The sequence below is a fragment of the Triplophysa rosa genome, linkage group LG2 (genome assembly GCF_024868665.1).
Source record: "Triplophysa rosa linkage group LG2, Trosa_1v2, whole genome shotgun sequence".
Lineage (NCBI taxonomy): Eukaryota > Metazoa > Chordata > Actinopteri > Cypriniformes > Nemacheilidae > Triplophysa > Triplophysa rosa.
The window spans coordinates 34,398,731-34,411,654 of record NC_079891.1 but is presented as its reverse complement, the minus strand read 5'-3'; the positions used below and the strand labels follow the sequence as shown (position 1 = coordinate 34,411,654).

At 41.0% G+C, this 12,924-nt stretch overlaps 1 protein-coding gene across 3 annotated transcripts; it reads right to left on the bottom strand.

Annotated features, from left to right (window-relative positions):
• Positions 1-2,199: 2,199 nt before the first annotated feature.
• On the bottom strand, positions 2,200-11,401 carry LOC130550347 (serine protease FAM111A-like). 3 transcript variants are annotated; one of them, XM_057327797.1, is made up of 5 exons: positions 8,150-11,401; positions 7,904-8,011; positions 6,890-6,958; positions 5,000-5,062; positions 2,200-4,908 (listed from the first exon to the last, which is right to left on the bottom strand). In XM_057327797.1, the coding sequence occupies exons 2-5, from the start codon at positions 7,961-7,963 to the stop codon at positions 3,268-3,270; spliced, it is 1,833 nt and encodes a 610-aa protein (XP_057183780.1). In that variant the 5' UTR covers positions 7,964-8,011; positions 8,150-11,401; the 3' UTR covers positions 2,200-3,267. The 3 variants fall into 3 exon arrangements, with proteins under 3 accessions (XP_057183780.1, XP_057183787.1, XP_057183775.1); XM_057327804.1 differs by having other exon boundaries at positions 7,904-7,984; positions 8,200-11,400; XM_057327792.1 differs by having other exon boundaries at positions 7,904-7,984; positions 8,150-11,399.
• Between the last annotated feature and the right edge of the window lie 1,523 nt (positions 11,402-12,924).

Here is a 12,924-nt window from a genome sequence, read left to right as displayed (position 1 = left end):
TGTGTGTGTAATTTAAAGGACTTTCATTGAGTTGCGGTTTATCTTGTAAAACGTAGTGTGTTTATTTGGCCCTTTGTGCTCTGGAAATCTCAGTCTTATCAAAGGAATTAAAGAGCAAACTCATCCAGTGTGTCATTGTGTCTTTTCAACAGTAGGTGGTACAATGTGACAAACCCATTGCTGTGTATTATCATCACACACTGTTTGTGTCACAGCTTCTGTCTGAATGAGTGACTCGTGTCGTATCTAGAGACCAAAAATGTCAGTGATCCATCAGAAAGCACCAGATCATGTGAAATGTGTTAACTTTTTATGTCATTTTTAATTAGTTTTTGTTAACATTTAAAAAGCAACAATATATACTACATAATAATAACCCAACAATAAATCTTATTTGGGCCTATATTTGGCACTAAATATAAGGAAAGTGGCTATTGAGCCACCTAAACCAAGAGAATTTCATTCACCATGACCGCCCTAACCGTTCACAAAAACATTACACGTAACACAGTACGTTACACGTTACGTGTGTTTTGCAGAAGTGCGGAGTGCTCCAGAAGCGCAGTACTTCTAAAGCAATGAAGGGGAATAATGTAAAAAATATGCTTTTGACATAATCGTGCAGCCCAGCCATATCGCAATTAAACCTATTCATTTATCACAGGAAAAAATAAAATTGACTAAAAGGAAACGAATGTGTGTTTTTTTAATTAGTTCAGCACTATATCTTAATTAAAAATACATATTATTATAGTCCTATATATTTCTGATAGTTCCAGGCGCTAATAGACACGCACGCATTTAAGTCGTGGCCACAAGATAAGGAAGTCGTTCCCTCAACATACGAAGTCGTGGCCACGAGAAAGGATCACCTCAACAAGATGATCTCTTTGCCACAACATAATATCGCGTTCCCACGAGGTAATATCTCATGGCCACGACAAAACTAAGTGAAACGAGCATGTCTCCTCCCGGTCACCATAGTAATGTGTTATAAAGCAGAGATAAAGATTTAAGTGGACAAACTATTACTGTGTTTCTTCTATTGTGACAATACAAATGACACCTGACACATCCTAAAATATTTCAGTGCCATTGTTTTGTTTTAAGATGCACACCAATAATGGTTTACATAAGGCATGTTGATATAATGTGTCATGATTCTGCCTCATCATGTCATGTCTTGGTCTTATGGCAGGATCTTGGCAGAGCCTCATGTTTTGTGTAGAGAGAGACATGCCATTGTTTGTTTTGACATAACATGTGCTCTCTCCAGGCTCATCTATGTCCCCGCCCTCTCGTTTCCTTATTAGAATTTGTTAACGATTTCATGCCCCACACCTGTTCCCCTCTTGATTTGGTTCCCTCTTTTATGCCCTTGTGTTTTCTGTCCTGTGCTCTTATTTTTTCTATAATTTAATTAGTTACTTCTGATGTAATTAAACTAAATACTTTGTGTAATATATGTGTGTGCAATAGTAGAATTGACATCAAAATTCAAAGTCCAACTTTAAAATCCGTGCATTAATGTATAATTCTCACATTTGTAATACTTTGGTCAGTTAATAAGAGTACTTTATGTAGTTTAATATTATTTATTTGAATGAATTAAGAGCAGTTTCATCTCTATCCTTGAATCGCTTGACTAATCAAGGTTGATATAGGACATTGAAAGTAATAAGTAATGAAATACTTTTTGGAGAGAGCAATTTGTACAGTAATCTAATTACACTATTGAATATGTAATTATTAACTAGTAATTAATTACTTTTTCTGAGTTACTTGCCCTCTTGTGTTACTTCAGTACTGTCGTGCGTGAACCAGTGGGTGGGGCTAGAGAAGTAGTCGTTGATATTCTCCTGTGCAGGCGGTGTTCAACCTATCGTCATAGACAGGTGCATTCCAGAACCTGGCGTTTGCTGGGCCTGGTGTCAATAACAGATGTAATCTCAGTAACAAGGGCGTTTTTCAGTTCTGACACTACTTATATAACAAAAGCTAGGGTTAAAATTGTGTTTTGTGTTTAAAATTGTTTTAATTCATGGCACTTTTAAAGAACCTTAAAAAAACTAAAATGGTTCTTCTATAGAATCGCTGTGAAGAATCTTTTAAGCACCTTTATTTTTAAGAGTGAGGCCTGGTATCTAGAGACCAAAATATCAGTGATTCATCAGAAAGCACCACTCGCAATTTATTAAAATATGCGTTTATTTAGTAGACTGAATTCAGTGCACACAAAGCAATAGTTTATAATTCAGAACCCATGACTTTTTGAGCTAGAGTTATAATTATTATTGAACTATTAAGCACATCTCATACCCCCACCCCCGTTCTCATTCCCATAGTGCAAAATAAAGTAAAAAAAAAAAAAAGGAATCAACACTGAGAACAGAATAATGGAAAAAAACAAGAAGTCAAAGTAGATTGTCCAGACACTCGTGAGATGTCAAGGTAATGGGAATGATCCAAACTGCTTTTTCCGTTTAGTCTTACTGTCAGATGTTGATGAAGATAAAGGGGTGGAGCCTGAGAAAGAGGGTGTGTCACTTGATGATGTGCTCATGGAGAGAATCTCCGCCCATCCAAATCACTTCCACTGGAACTGCAGGAGCAGAGATTAATACAGAGAGGTATAAAACACCCGCTCGCACTACATTATCCATGTGGGGTCTGCATGGGATTATTAATTTTTTTTCAAGATTTATTTTAGGCCTTTTGTTATACAGTGGAAAGAGGACAGAAAGCAAAATGGGAGAGAGAAGGGTCAGGGTCGGGAATGGACCTTTAGCCAGGACTCGGGTTGCCAAAAGTGTGACAGTAAAGGTGTATTTTAGAGGCATATAAAAAATGACACCATGTTTTATTCACCCTCAAGGCATGACTTTCTTCTTTCAGACGTATACAGTCGTATAATAATACGGTCTAGCAGTTCTTTGGTGGATGAGATTTTAAAGCTCCAAAAAGTGCATCCATGGATCATTCGCTCCCATTCTAAAGCTTGGAAGGCCAAGGATAAATGCTATTATAACTCTGACTGTATTCATCTGAAAGAAGAAAATCATATACACCTAGGATGCATTGAGGGTGAGTAAAACATGGTGTCATTTTGTTTTGGGGCTGAATTATCCCTTTAAGCTTCAAAATCTCATTCTCCATGCACTCCCATTCTAAAGCTTGGAAGAGCCGAGATAAATGGAAATCTAACTCCGACTGTATTTGTCTGAAAGAAGAATCTCAGGATATCGGGCTGGGCAAAACTCAGCTAATCTAGCAACAACGTTTTTTGCTCTCCATCTGCAGATCAATATCTTCCAGGATGGGCTGCAGAGAAAAGGCGTATTCTATATTTCTCTGTTCAGTGGTAGATTCATCTTTGTAAGGAAAATGACCAGTGTGAATGCCAATCAGATAGCAGTGTTCATCAAAAACTGGAGAACCAGAAGATCCGTGAGAGAAACAAGAGTCATAAGTGATCTTGTTTTTTTCAAAGTATTGTTGTGTAATGACATGAAGGGCATTATCCATAGGTCTTTGTGCATTCACCAAGCCAATGATGAAGCAGGGGTCCACTTTCTTCACCCCTTCACCTGGATGACCCACAATGCAGATCTGACTTCCGGCACGTGGAGGGGTAAAGCTGCGACGATCGAGCAATTTTGGAATGTCAGCAGGTGGATCGGTTTCCAGTTCAAGAAGAGCGTAGTCAAGACGCCTGCCCTTGCTGTCTTCTCCATATGCAAAAGCATAAAGTTCTGCCTTAACTGGTAGTTCTATCAGTTGTTTGGACTGGTAATCTTCAAAATTAAATACAGTCGTTACAGTCTTCTGGAGCTGTATTAATGGATAAGGATCCACCTGAATGCAACTAGCAAAGGGCTCAATAACATGTGCATTAGTGAGGACATATCTGTCGAAGAGTAAGAAGCCAGTTCCCTCAGGTCTACCCTCCACAAGAATCTGACAGACAGCATCAGACAGCTTTGCAAGCATCTTCACTTTCTTCACCTCCAAGAAACTCTGAACACTTTTAGCGTATTCTTCTCTGAAGAAGTTTTGCACCTGAGCTTTGTTCCCAAGGTTCTCTCTGTTCATTAGGTTCTCTAGAAAACCTGTGAACTGATCACGGAACATTTCCAGAATCTCTTTAGAGTTTGATGTTGAAGTGTCTTTAGGTGTGGGCTTTGCTGGGTGTTCGTTGGGTTTGTTTTCTTGCTCGGTGTTTACTGGTTTCTGGCTGGTATTTGCCACATCAGTATCTGAGGTGACGTTGGATTTAGTCTTGACGCGAGCTAAATCATCTTGACTATCGGGCTGTTTGGTGTCATTGAGAACAATTACTTTGAAAATCTTTTGGTCAAGAGGTTTCACCGGCTGTGACATTTCATGTCTGCTCTCTGTACCCAACTCAGAGAGCGCACAGTGTTTCTGGAACATTTTATCGGTGAATCGCCCGTCACGCATAAGAGCGGTTTTCAATGTCTCTTCTTTGTGTGCATATACACAAACATATTCTACTCTGGTTCTCAGTGCTTTGCTCTTTAGTATGTATTTCACTTTTTCACCTCCCTCTTTGTTAACATAGAAATTGACAAACATGTCAGGTTTATGTTGTTTTTGTTCAGTCGTGTTTTGTTTGGTAGAAGCGCTTTCATTATTTCTAATGAAGGTTACATCTATGATCTCATCGTTGTCAATAAGACAGCAGGGGAAATCCGTCTTCACAGCGGCTGTGCGCATGTCTTTAGATCTTCGCAGAAGTACAAGATGCTCTTTGTTTCTATGTTTTTCCTTTTCTTTCTTGAAGACATCAGTTGCATTAAGAGCATCTAGTACGGTTATAGATGTATCACAAGTTACTGAATATATTTGAGTGTTTAAACGATACTTGAATGTTTTCTCTTCTGCTTCCTGCTAAATGAAAACAAACAATCGATTATGTACGAACATATAACCATTTGTATTTTTAATGATCAATTATTACATGTATTAAGTGATTGACCTGCTGCTGGTCTTCTAAAGGTTCATTTGCAACTTCATTCCTACGTGACTCATCCATCCTTTCCTGTTCACATTAATGTTACTGTAAGTACGCAAACTTCTTTTTTAGATTTTTAGATTTAGATTCAATTTATTGTCATTGCACATGTACAAGGCAACGAAATGTGACCTCTGCATTTTAACCCATCCAGAGAGTAGTGAACACACGTACCCCCGGAGCAGTGGGCAGCTATCACTACAGCGCCCGGGGAGCAAGTAGGGGTAAGGTGCCTTGCTCAAGGGCACCTCAGTTGTTACCCGCCGGCCCTGGGAATCGAACCGGCAACCTTCTGGTCATGAGTCCGACTCTCTAACCATTAGGCCACAACTGCCCCTGAAGAACATTAACATTGTTCTGAGAACAATGTTAATGTAGTTAGCTTTTAGCTTTAAGAATTCATGCTGATCTTTGCAAATGATAAATACGTATACAGATTTATGTTCAAACAGAGAATAACTCATTTTGATTAAACTCATGATTATTTAATACTGTCCCTGATAGCAAGAGAGCAGGTGAAAACCATTGAGTCGAAAACTGTTGATCTGTCAATGTTAATTGAATTGAATCAATATCACTTTTTCACCCGCAATTAACGTTGAAAAAATGTTGAAGTTTCAACATACTTTAGTATGAATCTTGAATTCTCTTTCTTTTTCCTCTTCAAGTGCGTACAATAGTGTTTCAGTGCTGAACAAGCTTGTGCATTAATAAAGAAACAGATCTTTTAAGGTACGTCGGAGTAGGTTACTTTTTGCTGTAGTAAAGTTGAGAAATAATGATGAGAATAATAAAATTATGGTGACAATCATCATACTAATTCAGATAAACCGATGAACCGCAATGCATGCTAGGAATCCCGAATTAGTTTTGTACTATATTGATACTCAGCATGAAGCTGTCATGGACGGGACACAGAGAACCCAGGCGCAGACAGGTGGTGGAAAACAAAAGACTAATAAACACAGACAAAGCAAAAAACCACGATAAACATGAGATAATAATATTAACAGACTTGACAAGAAACAATACACTGACTAAATAAAACTTAACATGACACTTGAGACGAACTTGACTGATATGACTAGACTATAACTTGAAGAATAAAATTCACAAAGCAAGAGACGTTACGTCATTAGCAGGGATACAGAGCAAGCGAACCGGCACAAGACAGAAAACACAGGGGCATTAAATGGGGGATAAAATCAAGAGGGAACAAGTGAGGAGCATGAAACCATTACAAGATAATTAATGGGGAAACGAGATGATGCTAAAAAAAACAAGCCATACACATGCGCTTCCACACAAAACACATGGTTCTGTCATGATCCTGAAGAGGCAGAATCATGACAGAAGCGTTCTTTTGATGATTGTCACCACTGTTGAGTTTCATTCGTTGATTCTTGATGTCTTATTCACAATTTACTGATTTTTTTAAGTATTTTCTGTTAATTCATAGAAGTTCGATAGCCGTGCCACTGCTTTACTCTCGCACTGTGCTATCAGACAATATTCACACATTAATAACAACAATTATTTAGAAAACCTTACAATGATTACAATCACCATCACCTGACCCCAATGGATCTTAGTTTTCATTGCCCCAACACATTTCTTTTAGCACACTGTTACAACAGACAATGAAAACTTAACATCAAAACCCAAGAGTCAAGAGCTCAAGTAAAGCAAACACTGATGACAGTAATGGTGGTTTGATGAGATTTCATCGTTTCATTCGTTTTTCGCAGGTGCAAAAGTGATCTTGATTCAATGAAATTAACATTGACAAATCAACAATGTTTAACATTGATTCAACGGTTGCTTGCTATCAGGGGTGCATGTTTAGTGATATACCTGCTGTAGGTCGTTGGTTGTCGGTGGCGTCTCTGTATCTGCAGTGTTATTCGACGTATCCATCTCTTTCTGAAATCAAGGCTTCAGTTAATATGCATCCCTCACAAAATCCTTACTTTATCTCTCAAAAGTACATTTTTATGCAATGAACACATCAACGACATCAGAATCGCTAGTGCTTGTGTCATTGTTTACAAACAAGACAGTCACATTTTTGATCTATGTTGTCAATATAGCGAGAGTGTCAGTTTTGATGTAAACTATGGCTACAGTTTTGATGACAATAATTGAAAATGCACAAAGCTGGATGTATCTTTGTATGGCTTACGTAATCGGTCCTACCCACACCTGCTCTACGAATCGCCGATCGGTCCGGCATGGGGCGCTCTCACTCTAGTTGGCCAATTTTGATCAATATCAAAAGTACAAAATGTACGTACGATACTGACTGCAAGAGATTGAACAGGATTCAATTTACACGTGTACTGTGTTTCAACAAATATTGTGATACAGTTACTATTTTACAGCAGAATAGGAATGAAGGAAACACTTGAAAAGAGCCCTGTACAAGCAGCGCTGGATAGAGAATCACAGCACAGATTTTCTACACCTCCTTACTGTCGTGTGATCTTCCCTTGAAAAGCACAGCAATAGAAACTTATAGTATCTAGTATCTAGTATAGTATCTATAGTTCTAGTAAAAGCAATAGTTGTATCCAAACATGGCCCTTCAAAAATCGAGTAGGAATGTATAGAAAATGTGCTTGACAGGTTGAGAAAAGGTTTTACCGTTTCGGAGTGTAAACCTATCCAACAGAGAAGCAGTATAATATATTTTGCTAAGCAATTAGGAAAAGCATGAATAGCAATTTTTTGTTTTTATGATGTGCACAGGTGACTAGATGATGTGGAGGTTGAACAAGTGATGTGTCACTTCAGCTGTGATCTGAAAATTTGAGCCGAAACACTCTTTATCCAAGCAGAGAAACCAGGAAATGGAACAGTGTTACTCACACGACTCAATGAAATCATGTCCGCATGCTTCGTTCTCTTGAACACTGGCTCTTCAGACATGTTTTTGGATGCTCAGTGTGTCTGTGAAAAAGGCTAAAGATGAAATGGCTGAAAAGAGATTCACGACTCGCTGTAATAATCTCACTTTATTTTTTTACAAAAGTAACTTTAATATAGACAGCTCAGTTGTCCCTATGAAAAGATTTGCTGTTAATGCATAGATAGATGATGGAAGATAAACTTCACCTTGTCAGAGTTGAATGTGCCTCTGGAGAGTATAAAAGATGCTTTCTTACTTGATTTCTCAGCCCACATCTGGTTTTTAGCTGGTATCACTGTCAGTCACCAGTTTAAAGAAATCGAAAGTTGGTTACTAAAACATGAGTCACAAGTAGGTGTGACTAGTAGGTGACTCGTCAAACAAGACAGTCAACAGTGTGTGTGTGCGGACATGTTTGTATATCCTGGTGGGGACCTAAACCTGAATGCACACCAACTCATGGGGACTCACCTCTCAAAATTGATGTCCTCATGGGCACAAAAGCTAATAAATTGTACAGAACGATCATTTTTGAAAATCTAAAAATGCAAAAAGTGTTCTATGATCTTTAGGTTTAGGGGTTGGGTTAGGGATAGGGGATAAATATACAGTTTGTACAGTATACAACTCATTACGCCTATGGACTGTCCCCACGGAGATAGTAAACCAGACATGTGTGCGTGTGCATGAAATGCTTCCCTGTAGCTCAGTGGTTAGGGCACTCACTAAATCCTTGGTGTTTCGAGTCAGACGTGATCACCCAAACGTGTTTTTTCGTCAATTTTAACAACCATAGGTAGTTTAGATGGTTAGAGTGTCAAGGACTGTGGCAGGAAAAGAACCCAATTGCAGGCAGGCGGAGATCAAGGGGTTAACAAAAAACTTTAATTAAATAAACAAAACACAAAACAAAGATCCACAAGGGGATTAAACACTAACAGATAAATAATACACGAACATAGACAGGAACAATAAACTGGACTGGACTAAACTAACATAACACTAGACACTAAATGACTGGACTAGACTAAACACTTACTAGGACTGGTATTTACACAGCACACAGGAACACAGCGAACCTGGAGTACATAGCAAGGACACCACGCACAAACACAATGACCGAACACAGGACAAAGAAACATGAGGGTATATATAGGTAAGACAAACAAGGGATAATGACACGGGGCAGGTGTGGGTAATTAAACACTCAGGAGAAGATGACAAGGAAAAGAGAGGAATGGGGTCAATGACAAGACACTGGAGAGAACGTATATTATTGTCAAACGGACAATAATATGTTTCTCTCCACACATAACCTAAGGACTCTGCCCCAATCCCACCACACGACTAGAATATCATAAACAAGACGGTGGGACCGTGACAGAGCCCCCCCCCTTAATGAACACCCCCAGGTGTTCACCAAGGGGTTGACAAACAAGACATGACAGACTGGGAGACAGACAGGACAAGGCAAAACAAAGAAAACAAAATCAAGGGCAAACATGACAAGACAACAACAGGACTTGGGTGGGACATCAAAAATAACAAACATGGGAGGGGCCAAACCAGCAGAGGTGGACGAAGTACACAACTTCCTTACTTGAGTGAAAGTACAGATACTACTGGTCAAATATTACTCCACTACAAGTAAAAGTTGTAAAGACAGATTCTTACTTAAGTAAAAGTACAGAAGTACATGCTTTTAAAAGTACTCAAGTATTAAAAGTAAATGTCCTTTATGTCAGTTGTGCATTGTTTTATTGTCGTATACCTTATGCCTCTGAAGCAACCTACTGAATACACAGAGTAGCTCACAGTATCAGTGGTATTAAAGGAGTAGTTCAATTCAACATTTGCCCCCATTGACTTTCCATAGTAGTTTTTATTCCTACTATGGAAAGTCAATGGGGGCAAATTTTGCAGTGAGCAACTCCTTTAAGAGCTTTATATGTTTAGCACATATATGTTTAGTTTAGATATAATCCTGTATGATCATTTAGCCTAATTATCCTCATTAGCCCCCTAGGCCTATATGTATTTATGAGCAGTGTTCTTTTATTTTGTATATTCCCTTTACCAGTTTTAGCAGCAATTTACCAGTAAGTAGTAAGGTTCTTGTAAATAGTAAAGTGTAGAAGCCATGTGTTTGTTGGATTTATTACCATTTGTATTACCATAATTTAACTACAAACATACTGTAAACTATAGCTAGTATAATGAACTATGTTCATTATATGTTTAGTTGCTGTGGTTTTACTAAAGATTATTAATTGGAGTATGGTTCCCATATATAGAAAATGGTAAATATGTTGATACTGTGGTTTTACTGCAAATACCATCCCTGCTGAAAAAAACAATGAATTTTTGAATTAGAATGAGATTTTTAAATTAAATTCCTCTTTGTAGTGTGTTTTGGGTTTTATTCCAATAGGATTTACCATCCCACCAATAGAATCCATCACATACAAGTAGACAACAAGTATCCATAGTACAATTCCCATTATAACCATTAAATCCATTACATTTTCTGTTGTATTTTGGGCAGGGTTCTATTGTTTTTATTTCAACAGGAATACTTCAACTATAGTAACTTCAGTAAAAACATCATTCATTTTCCAAATCGCTTTAAATGATATAGCAGCAGATCAGAAGTTAACACGCACGCGTAGCTCAAGGTGTATGTGATGCTTATTTACCGTTTAGCCGTTATGCCGATCATTTTCATGACAATGTTTCTATGATCTTTGACTGATCGTAACCCACAGATGATTACACCACACTTTAACATGTGCCCTTTTCGTCTTTTATTCTTCTATTTGTCTTTTTAGAGCGCTATCAATGGTGTAGCAGCACCTACGTTTACATTAGTTTAGCGGGGAAGATCCCAGAGTTGCCAGATTTGCGTAATTATTTTGCTAAATGGCCATTCAAAGCTTGCCGGAAAACCGCGAGCTTAGAAAAAATAAAATACTTGGCAACAGTAAAAGGTCCTGGAAGATCGCAAGCAAGATAAATGACGCACACCGGAAAACCCGCTGCATAGAAACCATTTTCTACTTTTTGACCTTTTTATAAATGTAGTGGAGTAAAAAGTATGATATTTGTCTTTCAAATGTAGTGAAGTTAAAGTACAAGTACAAGTAAAAAAATAATACTCAAGTAAAGTACAGATACTCAAAAAAGTGTACTTAAGTACAGTACTCGGGTAAATTTACTTCGTTACTGTCCACCACTGCAAACCAGAGCCCATAGGGGGCAGTCCATGGGGATGGGGAGAAGTCCCAGTCCCCGGCTGCACCTGAGGGTGCGTAGTCCAAGGGGACTTAGGAGGAGTCCTGGGGGGAACAGTCCTTGACCCTGGGGGTCTCCCCGGGGCCGGATTGGCTGCCGGACTAGAGGCCGGCTGGAAGACCGGCTGGATAGGGCTTGACGCCGGCTGGAAGGCCGGCTGGACAGGGCTTGACGCCGGCTGGAAGGCCGGCTGGACAGGGCTTGACACCGGACTGGACGCCGGCTGGATCACCGGACTGGACGCCGGCTGGATCACCGGACTGGACGCCGGCTGGATCACCGGACTGGACGCCGGCTGGATCACCGGACACAGGCCTGGACACATAACTAGACAAAAGACTGGACACAGGACTGGACACAGGACTGGACACAGGACTGGACACCGGCCGCACCGGACTAGACGCCGGCCGCACCGGACTGGACGCCGGCTGGACCACCGGACTGGACGCCGGCTGCACCGGACTGGACGCCGGCTGGACCACCGGACTGGACACCGGCTGCACCGGACTGGACGCCGGCTGCACCGGACTGGACGCCAGCTGGACCACCGGACTGGACGCCGGCTGCACCGGACTGGACGCCGGCTGCACCGGAGTGGTGGCCGGCTGCACTGGACAGCACGTTCCCCCGTAACGCTCCTTCCTCCTTTTCCGCACCACCGGGTCTGCAGCCATCCTTGGCTGACCCGTGGGGACCGGAGGTAATTCAGCATTGGGGGAACCCCCAGACGTCATCCCCGAGTCCTTGCTTCCCCACTCGCCACCGTCGCCACCAGGCGAACCGGGAACCATGGAGCTCCAGCCAGAGGGTACTGAGTCCCCCCGGGCAGCGGCAGCCAGGACGAAACCCCCCGGGATGCTCGACCGTGGAGCGGAAGTTCCAAATGGAACTCCACTCCCGGGATCATCCCGGTTGGCCACGTACCTGACCATATCCGCAAACCCGAGAGGAGCCAGCAGCCTCTTCTCCGACGGTGTGAGGCGCCGGGTGAGGCAGCAGTTGAAGATTGTCTTCAACTCCGCATCACTGAACCCGGTCGCCTCTGCCACCGCCGAGAATGCTCTGGCGAACTCCTGGTCCCCATAATTCCCCTGGCGGAACCCCAGTCCAAAGTGAGCCAGGCCGCATCGGGGAGACGACGCCTTGCCGTCCTTGGGAGCCGCCTGCTGGGTTCGAAATGTTTCGGTCATTCTGTCAAGATTCTTGGGTGAGGTGAGACACAGAGACAAGGAGAGTGGACCCAAATGCAGACAGCGGTTAAGGGGTTAACATGACATTTAATAACAAAGACAAAATACAAAACAAAGACCCACGTGGGGGGTAAACAACAAAACAGAGGAACAAGAACAAGATTAACTAAACTGACAAGACTAAACTAATAACACATCACATAGGGACACAATAAACTAGACTAACTAACTAACTAACTAACATGACCAGAACTCACCCACACGACACAGTGCAACATAACAGTACAATGATCCGACGCCAGACAGAGAACACAGGGGCATTAAATAGAGGGACAAATCAAAGGGGAACAGGTGTGGGGCATGAACTAATAAACAACCAATAACGAGAGATACAAAAGGGCGGGAATACAGACAAGGACCGGAGAGAGTATCGAAGGCCGACATGGTCAAAATGACTCTCTCCACACATAACAAGGGATCCTGCCGTGATTCTACCACAA

Excerpts from the sequence above, each read along its gene's own strand:
- LOC130550347 (XM_057327797.1), bottom strand. The coding sequence starts at position 7,963 with ATGTCTGAAGAGCCAGTGTTCAAGAGAACGAAGCATGCGGACATGATT. Across the intron at positions 6,959-7,903 it reads ACATGATTTCATTGAGTCGT|AAAGAGATGGATACGTCGAA; the intron begins GTGAGTAACACT and ends CCTTGATTTCAG. Across the intron at positions 5,063-6,889 it reads CAACCAACGACCTACAGCAG|GAAAGGATGGATGAGTCACG; the intron begins GTATATCACTAA and ends TAATGTGAACAG.